Below are 20,331 nucleotides of genomic sequence, written 5' to 3'. Positions count from 1 at the left end.
TTTAATGTTTTAGAAATTTTATTACTTAGTTCTTACTACGTTTGGAACAAGGAGCAGATTCTATTCAGTCTTTCAGTCATTTTTCTACCCTAAGTATTTATTCTTTTTTTGTTTTTCTTTAAAAGTAAATTGTTACATTTGTAAAAATTCAAAACCTCAAGTGTTTGAAATCTTTACTTCATTGTATTTAGCTAACGTTCGAGTGTTAGGTTTTTCATTACAGTTAAACATTTGAACTCCCATATGTATTACAATTTAATCAGTGAGAAAATCACAGTTTAAAAAATTGCTAAATTAGTAGGCTCATGAAATTATACCATGTGCTTAATTTTCAGCATTGCGTAAAGTATAAGGACATGCAGGCATAGTTAGCTGGCTTCAAGTTTTCTTCTGCTTGCGTGTACTCTGTTGCTAGTTCCTGAAAGATATTGATTCAATTATATAAATGTAGTATATGGAAATAGTTTGTTTTTATAGATGTTACACTCTACCTGTCATATATAGAAATGTTTCTCATCAAATTATTCTCCTCCTTCCCTGCCTTCACTAATGACCTTTCCATTCCTGTTTAAAAAATTATCCAAATCCATGCACGGTTTTGGTTTGTCTTTAACTATTAGCACATTCATTTTTCTCTACTCTATTAAAGGAATACTCCATGCAAAAAAGATTTTTTTATTATGTTACCCCATGTAGTTTGTTGTGATAGCCAAGACAAAATTTTGATCTTGTATGTTTTCATGGAAAAACACAAAGATTCAAATTGAATTGGACTAAACATTGACCAACTCTGGACAATATGAAAAACGTCCATATGTTGGGAGGGTGGCGGGATTCTCACTAACTTGTGTCACATAATCCATGTGCTCAATATATATTTTTATTCTCAGAATGTGCAAAATACATTCATTTCTTTGCTAAAATATTGTTAATGCTTCTGGAAAAGGCAGCATAAAAGATCATCAGGAAATGCAGTGCATTTTTATTGAAGACTGGATTCTTGGAACAATGAGTAAGGAGGAGACATGAATCTTTATTAAATAAGTGTTCAGTATTAATATTTAGCAAAAAAAAAATAGATGTATTTTGCATATTCTTAGAATACAAATGGATGACAGACGCGGATTATGTGACACAAGATATGTGAGATTTTACTTTTTTCCATGGGCATTTTTCACATTTCTTATTGTTATCCAGAGCTGGTCACCATTTGTTTTTACTTTTCTCCATGAAAACATCACATTACAGTTTCTCCTCCTTCTCATACACACACACACACACACATATGTATATATATATATATATATATATATATATATATATATATATATATATATATATATAATCTTAACTATATGTATCTCATTCTTGGGATGGATGTTTCCTTCAAGTTTATACAAATTATGTCTCTTCACCTCTTTGCCCTAAGATAATTTAATTTTTCCCTATGACATCTTTAGAGTTCTATTGAATATATAATTTTCCCTTTAACAGTTGATCTTTCTAGTTTTTGACTCCTGAAAAGCTCAGGAAAATGGAGTTCATACAGCATTGCAGAACATTATGTAAGGTATTTTGAAAAATATCCCATTAGCTCAAACTTTAATAACTGAGCAGTCAAATCAAAGTCTTTAACACAGTAACTCTACATGCAAGTGTGACTTCATCTTAAATTTAAAAACAATTTTTTTTTTATCCAAATGTCTTTTTAGTAAACTGATTTCTACTTTTTTAAGTTAACATCAAACTTTTTAAAAGCAGATTGCTTGGTGCATTTAGGTAGCATTTGTACAATTCGATATATTTTAGGTACATTTTTCTTCCTGTAAAGGATTTGTGTTCCAGCTGCGAAGTCCCAATGTTTCATTATTCCCATCAGCTCAGCGGTGAAGTGGAAGCTGCCAAACTTCAACCAGCAATTGAAAAAAATATATTTTATTTATTTTTTTAGTTGAAATTGCTGGATAACATCACTTTGTTTTTAAATTGTTGTTCTAAATGTACTCTTTTGTAAATTATGCTTGAATTTAAAACAAAAATCATCTATCAGGAATGGCGCGGTTAGTGTCTGCCAATAGGTTTGTGTTCTTCAGCTTTGACAGGGTGAAAAATATGAGGCACTGAGGCGTATGGATATTTAATTTTATTGGTGCAAGCGTAAAAGTCTAGAAGTTGAGCTCCCCATACCTTTTTCAGCTCAGCTAAATGAGGCAGATTAACAAATGAAGCAACATAATTTTTTGTGGAGTTGATTTGTCGATATTTAAGAAACACAGTATTAGAGTAGTGACTATAAATAATAAATAAAGGAAGCAAAGACACCATCTGGAAAGGAGGTCTCTACTTCATGGTGTTCACTCATAAACTACTGTATTCCCAAATTGAGGCCCTGGAAATTAGGATAGCATTCACTCTCGCATTCTCAGAAGCATATTTAGGGTCATATAAGAAAGGAGCGTGTTTCCTAACTGTCTTGATTATCATGTTGCACCTTGAAACTGGCTTTGTTTTCCTAACTGTTTAAACGTGAACTCTTAACTTCTGCAGAGTTCAGAGAGGAGTATTCTTTAGAGGAGTAATGCCTCTGCAACTAACGTTATTCTAATTTGTACACAAAAAATATCTTGTGACACTGCAGATAAACCCACTGTTCCAGTCCATTATTATGTAATTTCTAGCAGTGTGCGGCCTTCCTTACTTTTTTATTCAGGGGTAAAATCCTTGAAGTTTTAGTTTGACAGATAAGAGCCTCTTTGCTTTCTTACTTAGCATATGCATTGAGATACAATTCTGATGGCTGATTGCAGTTTGCCCTTGTAAGCATGAATCATTTTCCTAGGTTCTGTTTTACAAGATTTGTTAACATTATGTCTTTTTCAATGTGCTCTTTTTTGTTTTTTGCTTTTTCTCCCCTCTCTACCTGCCTCCTTTGCAGACGCAGTGTAATTGAAGCAGTCTATAACCGGCTCCACCCACATAGGGACGATGATGGGGTAAGTGTTTGTGTAGGTTGCCATTTGTTACCCCGTTTGGCAGCACTGCTCTTGAAGCATCTCCTGCTAGACATGTTTATTTGCTTTGCATTTAGCTCACTTTAATACATTCACCATAAATTATACTCTCCTTGAACCCTGTGTTAAGGTGTCTGCTGCGTTTTGGGTACTGCTGTATTGTAACACACCATTACTGAGGTCAGTGCTTGACTATGGATTGGGAAGGCTGGTGCGTTCCTCCTACGGATTTCAGGAGTTATGAGTAGATGTAAGGTAGCACTTCCAGTTAAAATATCTGAGACGAATTTAGGTGATTCAGTAAAATCAAATTCCTACAAATATTGAGTATCATTTAAATATATTTGTGCATTAGTTTGATAGCTTATGATATTTCTCACCACCTTCTTTCTTCCTTTAGCCAAGAGTGGTTTTGTGTGACTGCATGGAGCATAGCGTGCCCATACTCCTTTCACTCTACTCTTAATACTGTACCATCTGTGTTTTACTTTTTGTGACTACAAGTTTTTATCATTAATAAAACCACTGCACACTGGGAAATAACGTAGCAAAGCTCATGGTGAACAGCAGGGCCATTTCTTCATTTCTTTCATTTCCTTGTCATTTAACTAGTACCCTGTCAACTGCAAATAAAGTCCTCTAGCGTTTGTGCCTTTTAAACTCACTTTCACACATATAACTATGGATTTGCAGCCTTACATAGACAGGAATGTGATTTTTACATTATAGATTACTATATTTTTGTTTCCCGACATGTCAAAGTGACCATCTTTCCCAAATTTAAAGGACCTATAAAGTATACATTTTTGGAGATTTTGTCTGGATAAAGAATAAATAATATCCATTTTGCCCTAACATATCTAACTTGGACATTTTTTCAATCCCCCCTCACTTACAGCGGTGTCTTTATGTGTTTTCTTATATTCAGCAGAAAAGGCTGAATATTGAAATGGTAGCTAGACTTGGTAGAATCATTATAGATGGACCAGAAGCGATACAATTTAATGTATATTAACATAAAGTGTTAAATGTAGGTGGTAAATATATTAGGCATGATTACATTATCACTGTTCTGAAACTCAAAAGTACTCTTTAGAAAATAGGACTGTTAATGGAGAAAGTAGGCTGGACTGATTAAAGAGGGAAATAAGATGCTGCTGGATTTACACAGCAAGCTGTGTCAAGTATAATGGAAGGGTTTAGTAGAGATTTTTTTATAAAGTTTGTAAGCATTTGTAAGAATTAAGAGTCCAAAACGTCATAAAGGTTTGGGGCAGCCACCCATATATTGTTTTTCCCAGCTGCAAAACGGTTTTTAAATCGGAAGCACGATGTGCATATCACAGGAGTCCAAAACAGAACTGACTATAGTAGCCAAAGATGGAGGCTTTAAAGGTCTGGAGAGCAGCGGATGTCAGCAAAGGGGCCGGCTTTGGAAGTGACGTCAGCAAAGGGGCCGGCTTTGGAAGTGACGTCTTCAAAGGGGCCGGCTTTGGAAGTGACGTCTTCAAAGGGGCCGGCTTTGGAAGTGACGTCTTCAAAGGGGCCGGCTTTGGAAGTGACGTCTTCAAAGGGGCCGGCTTTGGAAGTGACGTCTTCAAAGGGGCCGGCTTTGGAAGTGACGCCAGCAAAGGGGCCGGCTTCGGAAGTGACGCAACAAAGGGGCCGGCTGTGGAAGTGACTCTATTGAGGCGCCAGAACCTTGCAGGATTTCCCAGGAAAGGTCTGTAGGAAACTGAGAAATACAGTCCGCGCACTCAGCCGCCCCCTGGTAGGATGTTTTATTACACTTACTCAGACCCTTTAGCTGCCTCCTACTCGCACGTGTGTGACAGCATTAATCACAAGATTAACTTTTCCTCCTATTTCACCAATAAAACTGTTGCAGAAGTGGAGGAGGTCTAGAGAAGAGCAACTAGGCTCATTCCAAGACTGCATAGAGTAAGCTATGTGGAAGGTTTGAAGAGTTTAATCTTTTTTAGTTTAAGGGAATAACTGATAGAAGTGTTCAAAATTATGGAAGGAATTAGCTTGGTGGACCCCAGCTGTTACTTTAAAGTAGACCATCAGACCACTAATGGAAGCTAATTAAGTCTAAATTAACAAGTTTATATTCACAATGTGAGCTGTAGTTTCATTAAATTATGAAGTAGAGTGATTGACAGCAGTAATCTGGAGACCCTGATGGTATTTTGCCAGTTATGTGTGGATGGACAGAAGAGGTATTGGGCCACATAGCTTGTTCCTGACAATTGTTTTTGAGGATCTAGTTTATGAAATGGTGCACAGAAATGAGTAGTCATTGTTGAAGTGTACATAAAGCAACATACAAGTGCTAAATTCTCTCAATCCTGCAAGCTAATGTTAAAGTTTTCCTGACACCATTTGTATGTTTATTACAAAGTTCATATCTTGGGTTCTAATGTGCATAACATAATCAGAAACACCTCATGTATTCTGATCTGCCCGCTGCTACTCTTCTTCTAGATGAATTTCGCAAAATTGTTTCCGCTTAGTTGAAGCAGCTTGATGCTCTTGCAAAAGAGATACAAGCAAATACAGTTCTCAATTTTGATCGTCTGTTCAAATGATTAAAAAGGCCACAAATCTGTTTTCCTGAAGGTATCTGTATAATGGTTAGTTTAGTGTCTGTCACTTTTACACTTGAGAACCTTTTAGAAAAACTACACCAATGGAGCAACACATGTGGAGTACTGGACTGTCAGGGCACCCAAGGTTGCTTCTTTATTATTTTTTGCTGTGACTGCAGTCATGATTCATGTGAAATATCTCATGTCTGCCACACCTTCCTTACGTCACCATACTACATCAAATTAATTGGAATAACTAGATAGCTGTTATTTGTGACCTTTTGGTGTAGAAGAGACAGTGTACTGTGAGAGCGGTCTCCATGAGCACATTAGACAGCTAAGGCACAGTTGCATATTTTTATAAAGCAGTGTACACAGCAGCATTTCTTCAGCACCATTTCTCTTATCATTCCCAAGGGCGACACTAAATTTCTGTTGTGAAAAAGGATTCTGTTAGTCATAGATTGTGCTTGTCTGTTGGTTAGCATTTCATGTGATTGTTATTGGACAACCAAACATAATTATAGGCATCTCTGAGTAACGAGGAGCATGCACCCAAGTCCATTAAGCTGCACTAGCTGTAATACTAATGCGTCTCTAAGAAACTGTGTGCATGACATAACATTTGGGTGTGTTCTGAGACTTGCTTAGCTGGTTTTAAAGTTTTGAGTATTTTTACATTTTCTAGTCACATCATCAGAATTTTTTATCACAACTTTATTACATATTTTATAACAGAAGTCGTAATCAAAAATAAAGCTAATAGAATGTAATTGGCTGTACTAGTAGTTAATATAACATATGTTTCAGTACCAATTTACAATATCATGTGGCTAAAGTTGCTTTCATTGATGGCACCACCTAGCTTAATGGATGAAAAGATGCATGTTCCGTTTTTAGTTATTGTTGGATGTGGAGGTTCGGTGTCTAATTGTAATCCGAATTTTCTAAAGAAATGTGCAATTTTTAAAAGTATCTAATGGAGATTTAAAATCTCTGCTTATGCCTCATGCTAAAACTGTTGGCTATGTCTGAACATGATGGATAGCAGGTCGTTGTGGTGCTTTGCCGATGAATTGCAAATTCAGTATTTAAGAAATACTGAGTCATTATAATTTTTAGATAATGCAGCTGTAAGGTTTTTAATATAATAGAAATACTGAGAACACATTTAGTCACTGTAAAGTATCACTGAGCCTTCTTTTTCACAGCCCTACATAAATGAAGTTGCTTTTAACTCTACTTTTACGGACATGAATATCACGTCAACTACCCTCTTTGATTTCACGGACCAGTAGAATTGAGCTGCTGTGACTGAGATACCACGCAGCCGCAGAGATGAGCATGGGATGGGGCAGAAGCTAAATGTTATCGTATAACGAGAGCTACTCGTGCACTCTGCACTTTAAGGGAGGCTACATGCATTGTACACTGATTATGAAATTTCGCAATTCATAAAGATTAAAATATAATGCAGTGCTTGATTTTTTTATGAGTGATGGACATGGGCCTCCCCCAGTCAAACAACAAACAGCAAATTGTATAACATGGAGGGATTTCTGCTTAGGGTTTGTAAAGGCCGATTGGCTTACCTGATTTATCTTACCATGTGCACATTACAGATTTATGATTTGATATTTTCTCTGCAGTACTTGAAGAATGCTGCTTACTAAACATAAGAATTCAAACATTATTGTATGCGTACTGTTGAATTGAAGGATCATTCAGGATATTGTAATCTTTAAATCTGTTTTTGTAACAACAAGCTGTTTGTTTGTAACATTTGCTGTTGTAAGATTTATATTTGCAACATTAGCTGGTTAAAAACAAAGGAAAGCATAACGGATGAGTCACAGTGATTCAAATGTAACAAAATCTTGGAACTTTAATTTTATAAAACCGTTTTATTATTTATTTTACATTTGTCCAATCCCTAATTAATCAGACTTTTGTTGCTTTACCTGTGTATTAGTTCAGAAGTAAAATATTAACAGGACATGCAATTTAACTGGTAGAATGAATTCCACTCGCCAGTGTAACTTTCAAATAAATTGTAGGATTATATTATTGAATCGTAGCTTGGTTTCAAAAACCAAACCAATTGCACAAATTTAGCATCTGCATATCTGTATTTCATAGTGAAGTATTTCATTTTGCCTGTCCTACTAGCTGGCAGAATCACAGTGCTTTGTGCTTTCAGGCACTAAATAAATTTTAGTTTTGGTATTAACAATTGGAGCAGCTCCTTTTAGAGCCAGGGTCAGTAGGCAACCCAAATCAGAGAATAAATGCAAAGCCTCTGTTTCTTTCTAGGGTTTGTATAGGACATGATATTGAAAAGCAATTCATCACTCCGTCATTTTGTCTCCTCTTACAACATTGTGACACTTCAAGATGAGTGATTAAAACTCTTATCACGGTCGTATCATTCTCACAAAGCACGCATGAAGGAAGACGTGTATAAATTGACTACCGCATATACTCGCTGATAAGTCGGGACTTGCTTTTACTGTATAATGTCTTGTATTTTATAATCTCGATCGTACAAGTCAAACGAGGAAAACTCGCGCTATTGGTCCAAGAGATTACGATATGCTAACGGCCACCTAAGAGAGTAACCACGGAGTACACAGCCTTTTTTTTTTCCTATTTGGGTGTGACAATGCGCTGTATCAGCAGGTGCTCCTCACCTCTCTCCCTCTCTTTCTCCCTATTGACCACACAGTAATACCCAAACTATTCCAAAGCGACGTTTGCACTGTTTTGTGATTTTTTTTGACACCTTTATCATAAGAGCATCCCTTATCTCCGATGCAGCATTCAATCAGAAGAAAATATGAAGCTGGTTTAAAATTAAACGTCATTGAAGTAGTGAAAGAAATTGGTATCTGCGCTGATGCAACAAAATTCAATGTGTCTGAGAAACTGAAGCGAGATTGGAGAAAGCAAGAAAATGTAGGAAAAATATGTGTCGCATTTTTGAACGGGCGTATAAGTCGTTTTTTGTTTTTATGATCGATTTTTTGGGTTTCAAGACCCGACTTATACGTTAGTATATATGGTATGTAATGTGGTAAAAGTGGCAATAACTGAAGCATGTGTTTGTTGTCTGGCTTTTTTTTTTGTTTATAAATAACTTGGGGGCTTCACTCACCCAACCACCCCCCTCCCCCCACCTACGCTACATGCCAACCACTTTGCGTCTCTGCCGCTTGCGTTATGAAGAGGTCTTTGAATGCACCCCAAGGAAATTCGATCCTTCCTCCGACCGCCCCTCTTTATCGGCGGTGCAATGGAAAATACAGGGTTTTTTTCTTTACCTCCTCTTTGCTCGATCATCTGCTGACTTGCTTCCCATGTGATCTGCATTTTGTGCGGCACACTTCTGTCATATCACATATGTCCATATTTTCAATCTCTTTTCGCTTTTACCTTTTCATCAGTATCGCATTGAATTTTGATTGTATGCTTGGAATTGCATCGTGACAGCACAACGTATAACTGCCTGTGAGTGAGTATCATTTCTTTCTCTCTACAAGAAATGTGTCTGACATAACCATTCAGGACTTTTCCAAATCTCTTTGTATAAGCTCTTGTCTCATGGGGCTTCCGGCCCCAGGCGTGGTTACATCGCTTGGCATTAAGACTTGTCTCGCGGACGTGAAAGTGTCTCTCTGAGACCATCACGTCTCGTCTCCTTCCAAGATTTTTTTTTTTAATAATAGAGAGAGATAAGAATGATTGCCGCAAATTCTCCTCCCTTGAATACATAATATTTAGTTTCCTTTTCACGGTGCTGTATGATCATCACCATGAGCCATTTACATTTAGTTCTTGTTAACGTTTTTCATCATATATTACTTTGTCTTCTGATGTAATCTGTCTACTTCAGTACCGCTGCTACTGGAAAATAGCTAAAACATTGTTTTTGGTTCATTGGTATCGACTGGTACTGAAACGGATCTGCTCATCTGATAATCTCCAACGGTGATAACTAAATAAACAAGATCATTACTACTAAAAGAATATGATTATTAGCTAACCAAATAAATACATACACCTCTACCGTCATACCTTTCTTATATGCTAATATTCGGTGATTCAGCCCTGCCTGCGCCTCACTCTGTCCCATCCCATGTCTTGCAGTTTGATGCACATGTTTCAGTGACCCCTGCTTTACAGAAATGGCTGTCGAATGAGTAAAAGAAAAAAAAAATAAAGGTTGAAGTAATCACTCTCGAGGTAATATTGACACAGTAAACTGATACGCTTTAAGATGGAGGAGTTTGCAGATTCGCAGATGAGTGTCATTCAGATGCAGAGAGGTGTGCTCACCTATTCAGACTTGATAAAAGTTGTGTGTTGCTGTCCTTTATCTTTGGAGTCTCTACCTGCTGTAAGCACTTTCCAAGACAACTGCACATTAAAGTGTCCTGGAGTCTTGGAGCATCTGCCAGAGCTGGTACGGAGTATTGGCAGGGGAGCATATCAAACTATTTTTTCTTAATGAAATATATGTTATTGTGATTTGCTTTATAAATCCACTTAGGGTCAATAATAACGTAAAATACATCATTTTAAAATTTCCGGGACTATATTATTGTATGAAAACTCTGATATTTCCCACTCTAAAGTGCTTTTATCTTAGTTCCAAAGTATCAGTATAATACCAATACATTACTTGCAGTTACTGTACTGGATGCACAGTCCAGATGTCACCCAAACTTTACGGTCATTATTTGCAGGCCTTCTAATTCTAAGTGGCGGCCCCTATAGGTCTATAATTAATCAGAATCCAAAGAAAGAGCTCTTTCTGTTATTCACTGCTTTTCAAACAAAGGCTTCTCCAGTAACTTGTATGTAAACTAGGCATGATTACCAATTGGCCCCCTTCTGTGGACTGCAGTACTTAATGGTGCCAGTTGCTACCAGTAATTGCCTTGAATTCCTTCGTGGCATGTGGGTCTGTTTATAGCCCAGAATTTAGTATTTTTTCATTCTTTAAATACTGTTTATCCGCTTATTACTGCTGCCTGCTCTAATAATAGCTGTTTAACAGCAATGAGTCAAAACATTTCCGAATAAAGTTTCAGACGAATATATGCTTGCAATTAACATAATTACCTCACACAAGAAAGCCTGTGGGAAAAGTGGAGCCGTGCAGGTGTCTTCGTTCTTTTGTATGCATGTGCCAAAAGCATGACAGCAGCTGGGCCTTTTCTTACTGAGCCTTAGTTGTACAGTATATTTCTTCTTTCCCCTAACTACAGTTTATGAACAGAGATACACATTCTTGGACAGAACTTCTGTATCCAGATCCAAAGACTGTTAGGCCAATAAATACAAGATGAAATACAGCTAATTTTCTGTAAAATCAAATTTGCCATTTCTAAATATTTGAGTCAATAAATTTACATCTCCTTCCTATAAAATTATTTGTCTTTACAAATTGTCTTTATTGGTAAATAAGTGATATCTGTACATTGGCATGTTAAATAAAATGTAACCTAACAGGCTTAAACCCATTTAATCCATTTGAAAGGGTGAAGTTTGGCCACGGAGACCATTTATTGTTGCCATTTAAGGTACAGTGACCAGACGTCCCTGTTTACCCAGGACAGTCCCTATTTTTGGATCACCCGTCACCGGCGTCCCCAAAAGATCAGGAAATGCCCAGGCCTGTGGCGTTTTCCGACAAAATGCCTACTTTTCCCTAGAGGCCTAGACCCCATTCAGCCTTTCTGATTCTAAATCATACTTTCAACCCATCATGACGTCAGACGGTTAGTCGACCTTCTTCTGAGTCCGACGCCTGCTGGCGGCCATTGTTTGCAGTATGGAAACGCACGGAAGGCGAGAAGGTGGAAGCGGACGCATCGTCAGATGGTATCGGCCGTGCCTTGTGATACGACACGTTTTGGCTATGCTACGCTCTGAGCCAGGAATTATCATATCATTCCTGCTCTGAGCCTGATATAAGAGCTGATGCCTGATTCGGTCATTCACTCGTCAGTACGGCGTTCGAGGTGAACCGTTTTCACTGAAGTTAAAGCTTAAACTTAAGAGTTAAACTTGTCAATTTATTTTGTACGACAAAATTTGAAGTGCTGACAAAGTTTTTTTAACTTTAATTTTAGCTCTTTATTCTTTAAGTACTGCTATACACACTTTACTGTATAGTCTCAAGTCTGCAGACTGTACTCCCTGTAAATGTCTTCGTAGTTGTGAATCTGATAATATTAATTTATATATTTAATAATGAATGAATATTTGACACAAGTCACAACATTTGCGGATCCTGTTCCTTACACTTACAGCTGTATTTTACTTTGTTTTCCTTTAGTTTAGAGTGCAGATTGATATTTCTTCTTCCCTTGCCTCTTTGGAATTTGCATTATGTCTTCCAGGGACAAATGCTCTCACTGAAAGAGTCTTTTCTCTGATTAACATGTGGACTCCAGAAAAATCGCAACTTAAAGTCGACACATTGAAACTTGTGCTGGTTGTGAAATTCAATTTCAGTGATTCACGTGACAAGTTTTTATGACATGTTGTTACAAAATCCTGATGTCCTGAGAGCTATCCACTCATCTCAGAAATATTACTGTTTCATGATTATGAAAGTTACTCCTTGAAAAGCTGTTTTTCCTTTATAAACATCGAAAAAGTGTCATGTTCAATTTCAGAAAGTATTAATAAATTATTCACAAAACATTTCTGGCACTTCTCTACTTTCACTGCGATTCCTGATTAAGGTTTCGGTACGTCCAGAACATGCAGTAGGCCTATACTATATAATGTACACTAATGAGTTTATTTGCTCTTCGGGAAAGCGAGTCTTTCAGGCAATTTTCACAAACTGTTTTTGGCAAGATCTAGCCTGGACTTTCACGAAAAATAGCATACAATGGTATAGAACCCTACTTTGAAAATGGGTATATGTTTGTGGTTTAATAATATGATTGTTTCAAATGGAAGAAACTCGTACAGAATAAGATGCAGGAAACACGAAAATAGGCATTTCCATTATTAAAGTCTATCTGGCTTTTGGGGGCTCCGACCCCCCAGACCCCTCGCCTGGTGTCCCAGGTTGCCCCCAGAAAAATCCGGTCACTGTATTTAAGGTGACCTGTACATATATGGCGATGTGAGATGAGATTCCATGTAAGCGCACAGAGAAAGAGTCTCTGCACAATGAATCCTTAAGGCAAGAGAGCTACTTGCTGTGCCACAGTGCAGCTCAGGAAATTCAAGGAATACCCCACCTAAAAATATTTTTTTATATGGAGCTTCCCCCATGTGGTTTGTGGTGATGGGCAAGAAAAATGTTTAATCTCAATGTCTCCATGGAGAATGGAAATTACACATATTCTGACATAATGGCCTTCTATAAAAACCAATGCCAGACTACATACAGCAAATCCTATGTTACTTGTGTCATGTAATCCACGTGCCAAGTCATCCAGTCATATTCTCACAACAGGCCAAACGTACATTTTCCTCTGGATTCACTGCGCTTATTTTCCGCAAGCATTTATTATAATGATATTTTATGAAGCAATGCATGCATTTGCCGCATTCCGAGCATACAAATTAAGTGACATGTGGATAATGAGTCACGGGTAACTAGTGATGGGAAGTTCGGATCATTTTACTGACTCGGATCTTTGAGTCTCGTTCAGCAAAATGAACAAATCATTTTTCGAGTCATTTCGTTCAATTCTGTTTCCGGCTCAGACTGCATTGGTTAAGCTTATGGGGCTCTCACGTGATGAATGAACGACTCAAACCCGAAGACTCGAGAGATGAACTAATCAATTCTGTTTCCGGCTCTGACTGAGTTGGTTAAGCTTATGGGGCTGTCACGTGATGAACGAACGACTCGAAAAACCCGAAGACTCGAAACAGGTGAATTAATTCCAATACAGAAACTATAGGAAGTTGCGCAAATGCGCATGCGCGACTGAACGAATCACTCCCACGAGATGACTCGAGTCACATTAAAGATTCGTTCAAAATGAATGAATCGTTCAAGAACGACCCATCACAACGTATCATAATCTTAACCTATGTATGGTTATTAATTTTTCTGCCGTTGTGCTTCTTATGGGTTTTATGTGAGTGTGTGTGTGGGGTTTGTTTTTTCTTTTATAATGAAGAAGCTGGCCTGTATGTACTCAACCGTCAAATACAAGTGTAATTCCAATACTGTCTCTTGATGCTTCGTTACTTCCACACTTACAGGACACTGGTGTGTCTATACAGCAATCCTGCGACGCAGCAGTAACACATGTGAAATGCTGCCCCAGTTCCCCTCACGTGCTGACTGACCACAGTTTCTTATTGATATGCATTCAGGATGAAATACCTGCATGTAGTGAAGCATGTTCACTCTTTGGGTTTTTTTTTTTAGCTAATCTCCCCACAAACCTGGTGAGTTCTCTTGTAAAGTAATATTTTTTATTGCATTGTGTTGTTACCATCAGCTATGTCCTGAATGAACTGGGACATCTGCATTCTTTAAAGCTTCATAGAATAGCTGAATTTAAATATTAAAAGCAGACTAAAACACAATTCTTTTTAATCATTTTAGTCACTCCATTAGTGATTTATTATTTTTTTTTAGAAGCCAGACTCAATTGAGCTCAGGTTTGGGCTTGAGGGCATAGAGTATGTTTTAAATTTGTGTGGGGTGGCACCTTTGAGAATGGAGCATACCACCACATTATAGAAGCAGCCACACAACAGCAGGTAAGTCAGCCCTCTGACCTCCCTGAAGCTTTCCATATGTACGTTGTGTGGCTGTCCTCTGGCTCTCCAGGACATATGTAGTATTGTTTATTTGTAGTTTGCTGCATTCTTGCAGGGCACCTCTTCAGTTAACATTCCTAATGTACACTTGCTTGCATTCTTATTCTGCGGTCTTCAATCTTAACAAAGGATCGCCATGGACCAGAAGACAGAGGAACCTCGGGAAAGTTGCTTCACACACTTCGGCAGATGAGAATCAATCATAGGGGCAACTATCGTCAAGTGCTGCAAGAAATGCTTTCTACTTACAGGAAAGCTGGGGAGGAAGGCGCTTCAGTCTCCCCCAGCATTACCGTTCGAGATGGCACCACTTCGGTTTCAGTCTCCCCTGCTCAAAAATCCACCAGAAGAAGCCATTCGTCCAAGTTCCTTCACAGCGACTACAGCACCAAGCAGGAAGAGCCTGGAGTAGATCATACAGAGTGACGCACAGCCAGAGCCAGTCTGTTGTCGTGTTAGAAGCTCCTAGATTGTTTGGCTTTAGAGCATGTGTAAAATCAGTTAGCGCAGAAATCTAGCCACCACGCTTTGTTCTCCTATTATTATACCTTGTGACATGTGCTGCAAGATGAATTTAAAAGCAAAAAAGAGATTCTGCTCACATTGGGTTTTTTTTTTTTGCAAATTAGATCACCAGGAGTTACAACCAGTCAGGAAGACAAATAGGACATGTGGTTTATTGTTTTGCTTTAAACAAACTTTCACTTGTTTGTCTTCATAGAAATCAATACAATACAATACAGTTTATTTTTGTATAGCCCAAAATCACACAGGAAGTGCCGCAATGGGCTTTAACAGGCCCTGCCTTTTGACAGCCCCCCAGCCTTGACTCTCAAATCATAGCATGGTCTAGGAGTGACTCTGATATGCCTATTCATCATGCGTGATGTACAGAAGACCTGCTTTTTTATATTCTAGTCCTCGCTGTCTATCTCCTTCCCTTCAGATGTGCCAGCTGCCCCATTCTTCACATATGTAAGAATTATGATGTCAAAATGATTGGAAGGGACCCTTTCTGCAACTGCTCTCGTAGCCCCTTGCAAAGCCCCGGAAAATGTTGACTTGCTGTTGCCACAGCAACAGCAACAACATTAACAGCACTGCCACCCTCATGAACCTCCCACCCCAGTGCCCAGTTTATTTAAGATTAGCTTTGGATCTGGTGACTGCAGCAAGCGAGTCTTGGGGCTCTTCGGCCTTAGGGTTGTTCACCTTGAAGAGAAGAGTCGAGTCTTGCTTTAGAGATACCATTTCTAGTGAGTGTAGAAGAGGGCATGCATGGCATCCGATTTTTAAAGCCAGCGCTACTTTTTCTGTTCTCGGGGCCTAACGCACCTTGACTGTTGAAGTCCTGGTATGCTGTGTCAGTGGATTTGTTGATGTACTTGACTGAAAAGGGCGTGGGTCATGTTAAGTAGACCGGCCGGTTAATTCTCTCCAAACATTATAAGAATTTCTCTGTTTGCAGTTCCTCCCACCTCCCCTGTTAATTTTGAAGTGCAGTTGCTGCTATGATAAGAAATTAATTTTGTCAATTTTACTTTTAACACCTTTTGGATAATTAGTTGGTAATGGTCCATGTAGCTAACCAAAGTGTTTTGAAATGGCCAGTAATTGTGCCAAGTAATCTTTAGCCATAGTTTTATTTCAGTTTTTTTGGTAGTGTCTCAGGGATTAATTACAAAGACAACTTATTACCAAGTAAACACGTGAATATCAATCAACATTTATTTATATAGCACATATGCATACAAAAAAATGTAGCTCAAAGTGCTTTACAAAATGAATAGAAAAATAGAAGACACAATAAAAAATAAACATAAGTCAACATTAATTAACATAGAATAAGAGTAAGGTCCGATGGCCAGGGTGGACAGAAAAAACAAAAAAAAACTCCAAAAGCTGGAGAAAAAAAATAAAATCTGTAGGGGTTCCAGACCACGAGACCGCCCAGTCCCCTCTGGGCAATCTACCTAACATAAGTCAAACAGTCCTCTTTGTATTTAGGGTTTTCATGGAAGGACCTGATGATGATGGTCACGTAGACTTCTGGCTGTCAGTCCATCAATGTTGGAGCATCCTGATGCTTTGAGTAGGTGGAGGTGGCGCAGGCCGCCACCACAAAGAAACCAGAAAAAGAAACAGAAGAGAGAGTTGGGGTCAGTACGGATTTTAGAGCCACCATGAATAGTTATTATGATGAATTGAACTTACAGAGTATCAGGATTAAGTTAAAGTGAAGTTATGAGAAGGCCATGTTAAAGTAATGTGTTTTCAGCAGTGTTTTAAACTGCTCTACTGTATTTGCCTGGCGAATTCCTATTGGCAGGCTATTCCAGATTTTAGGTGCATAACAGCAGAAGGCCGCCCGCCTCACCACTTCTTTTAAGTTTAGCTTCAGCTTTAGCTTTAAGGTAGCTTCTTGTTATCCTGTATTAGAGTTTAAGCCTCCCTGTTGGTCAGGGCCTGTTACCCTATGGGGTTTGAAAGGAAGCAGCAAGACAACTGGCCAGACTGCCTAAACTCAGACCCGATTCATCCGACGGCCATTCTAATGACTCAGCTTGAACTGACTGGTGCCAGTGGTGCTTTTTTGGATTCGAGGCTCGTCTCTCTGCAGCGTCCTCCTTGAATTTAAATAGATTTCTCTTATTTTGATGTGATTACTGGCTGGGTGGGACACAACACCGAATCCTGAACCTTTTAATACTTCTGCAGCCGTGGTTTTCCTACATCATGAGTCCTAAGAAATTTATGTAACGTTTTTAAGTGTCCTATTGATTACTGAAAAGTTAACTGCTTCACTACCTTGGCAGTGTAGAATGCTAGTTTCCTTGTGCCTTTGCTCAAATAAAAGCCGTTTTTAGCAAGCTAAATGTGTCATGTGTTTGTTTTATTTTGTTTGATTACTGAGCTACCAAACAAAATTAGCACATGGAATTATTTGAACCTCATCTGCTTTGGCGTAACAGCACTTGCTCTGACTTCCTTGATTTTTCACAACGGATAATGAAACAAGTACTTTTTTTCTTTCAGAGTTTTTATCACTTCCACTGGTTGACCTCATTCACCAACTTAAAAATACTATTTTTATTCAGATTAAGTGTGTCATGCATGTTGGATCAAGGAAAATGCATCTGTGCTATGCAAGACACAGATAAACCAAGCTGCTACTGTTTTTGTAGCATTCAATTTTGAGGGGGGAATGAAAGTGTGTGTGTGTTTTTGTGAAAGGTGAGGCATGAAATGTCTTAATAAATGTTTTGTCGCATCTGCGTCTATTGGTTTAACTGACTATTCAGAGTTCTCTTGAAATCTCATAACACATTGATCAGACATGTTGTGTTACAAAAGTGCAGTGACCAATTGTTTGTAGCCTTTAAAGACAACTCTGTGATCTCTTCACCTTCTAATAAATTAAACCAGCACGTCGGACAAAAGTGGTTTCTTCGTATTCTAGTATACCGCATGTTTTGTAAGGACTGTCTCTTTAAATATTTGAATTGCTTTTGGTTCAGATTTAATCAGAACTCTCTCTGTGCATCAGCAGTCCGGTCATCCCCATTTCTGGGGTCATAGACTCTTAAGTTTCTATCGATGTTGATGAGTTCTATTTTTTAATAGTCCATTATTTCCCATTTTAGTGCAGTTAAAGCATTCCCAGTTTTGGTAGCTTTTTACATCATTTATCTCTATTTCAAAAATGACTTCCTTCACCCTTTCTGCATTTCTTTTTTCTTTTGTATTGTTGGGTGCGTCTCTCCCAGTCATTTAATGACTTTAATAGCAGGGGCAGTTGTTGGGGAACTAGGATTCAGGATTACCCACAATGCAAGTGTTCTCGTCATTGAGTCGAGTACTTTTAACGTCAAGAACGTGCAGAACATTGAATTAAATTTTTAAAGTATTTGGCCAAATCTTCACCCAGGCTTTTGCTTGAGATCCAAAACAATCAGGGCCAGGAAATGCCATTGAAGCATCGTAATTGGACAGCACCTGTCGTGCCCGTCCTGGGCACCAGCTTGGGTGAATAAAGTTTAACAGGTTTCAGGTGCGGTCTGACAGTGTTAAATGCAACTTTTATTTTGTATTTTTTTTTTCCCCCTTCTGCAGAGCGCTGGAGATCTGGAGGACCCTTGGTAGCCTGCTACAGTTGGAGTCTCTTACTAAACAATGTTCGGAGTGAATTAACACGGATGAAATCTTTTTTTTTCCATTTTTCTTCAGTACCAAGGGAAGCCCAATGTGATGGCTTAACATTTTTGGGTTAAAAGGAGAGGTGTATGCATTTGAAAGGGATTTAAACTTATGAAAAAAAAAAAGAATAAAATGTTTTTACACCAGTTTTACTCCATTTTTGTGTTTTCTGATTTAAAAAAAAAAAAAAACAAAATTGGCGTTTGCTTGTACTGTGTCCAGTATTTGTCACCCATCCTTGACTTGATGGCATCTGATCCTGGGTTCAGGTGACGTGTGTACACCTGGGCGGCCCATCGAGGAGGCACTACTTAAAATTCAAGGACTTCATGACATGCATCCCTGGAGGTCCCGCAGATCGCTCCGTACGGCATGTTGCTGAAGTTTTTTTTGTTTTGTTTATTAAATTAATTCATTAATCTTCAGCTATCCTGGGCTTGCATCTTCGGTTTCTCTGTGTGTGCGCGTGTGTTTCTGGTGATAGATTTATCAGTATATTTGTCAGGTGTTAGGCTAACACTTGCTTACGGGAATAATTCATCTGGCAACTGAACGGTTTACGCCACCGGGCCCTGTGAACATCTGCCAGCTTGTTTAACGGAATCTGGCGGATCCAATTGACTTTTACACACTTCTCACCCTGACATCTCGCTCGTTTCCTCCCTGACAGTCGCTCCGTTTCACGTGTAACGATCTGCCATCACACCTAGTAGTCCCCAGTGTGCACTTAACGCTCTGCGTTATTCTTTATTTAGTCCCTGCTTTATTAGAATTTTACTGGCTTACATTGAGTATCATTTGGTTGCTTATGGATCCCAGGGGACATGTCACCTTGTTAGAAATGCGGCTAATGACACTTCCACGTGAGCAACTTGCATTAGCCAAATTAATTTTTTTTTTTCTTTTTCCTTTCATCCTTAGCACATTTGTCTGATTGACACCTAAGGTACTTCGAGGTTCACGATGTCTGTGTGTGTTTTTGTGTTTTTCTCTCTTCTTTCCTTTTTACCCCACTCCCTCAATAACCCTGGTTACATGCACGGAATTGGTTTAGTGTTAAATCACAGTAGCGAAAGGGAAAAGAAAAAGAGTCTAGGAATGAGGGGAGAACAATGAATGTATTTCATCTGTACACAATACTGTACATGCTGTGGATGCCTTGTAATGAATTATTTTTGTTTAATCTGTTACTTGATAATGATGTTTAATTGCCCATGTATCTAGTTTAAGATGAGTGTTTGTTTTTAATTGGATTGTATGAAATGGAATTCATTTTTATTATTTATTTTTAAGTTTACTTACCCCTCTTATTGCAGTAGGATTGTGTGAACACTGCCTGGGAAGAAGAAAATTCATGAGACGAGGGAAAAAAAAAAAAAAGCTAATTTCATGTGCATTCTGGTGTAGATATTTACCCCCTTCCAGCCCAAGAAATATTTTTTGGTCTATAATTATTGGTATATAGAGTAAATATTGCCACAATATATTTTATTTATTCATAGATTTTAGCCTTGTAAATGACAAAATGTTCTAAATACAAAAATGAATAACGTATTAAAAAAAAAAACAAAAGCTGAGGTTGGCGAAGGTGTCAGAGAAGAGTGATCTGAAGTGTCCTTTGGGCAGGCCACTCTCCTTCCCTGTAGTGGCAGTACTGTTTCATACAATGCAGTGAACATAACCACCTTGTTATCTTCAATAAAGGATTGCATACAATGCTG

General features: G+C 38.3%; 1 protein-coding gene across 2 annotated transcripts in view; it reads left to right on the top strand.

Moving 5' to 3' along the window:
• Positions 1–19,990, top strand: part of ppm1ba (protein phosphatase, Mg2+/Mn2+ dependent, 1Ba) — a 103,918-nt gene extending 83,928 nt beyond the window's left edge. Inside the window, exons 6-7 of one of the 2 annotated variants that reach the window (XM_039738345.1) lie at positions 2,936–2,993; positions 18,527–19,990. In XM_039738345.1, the coding sequence (XP_039594279.1) occupies positions 2,936–2,993; positions 18,527–18,556 (88 nt within the window). In that variant the 3' untranslated portion in view covers positions 18,557–19,990. Of the gene's footprint in view, positions 1–2,935; positions 2,994–14,542; positions 16,205–18,526 lie in introns of those variants that run through there. The other variant, XM_039738344.1, reaches the window with a different exon arrangement.
• The last annotated feature ends 341 nt before the right edge of the window (positions 19,991–20,331 follow it).

Source organism: Polypterus senegalus, chromosome 16 (genome assembly GCF_016835505.1).
Source record: "Polypterus senegalus isolate Bchr_013 chromosome 16, ASM1683550v1, whole genome shotgun sequence".
Classification (NCBI taxonomy): domain Eukaryota; kingdom Metazoa; phylum Chordata; class Cladistia; order Polypteriformes; family Polypteridae; genus Polypterus; species Polypterus senegalus.
This window is presented reverse-complemented; position numbering and strand designations above follow the sequence as displayed.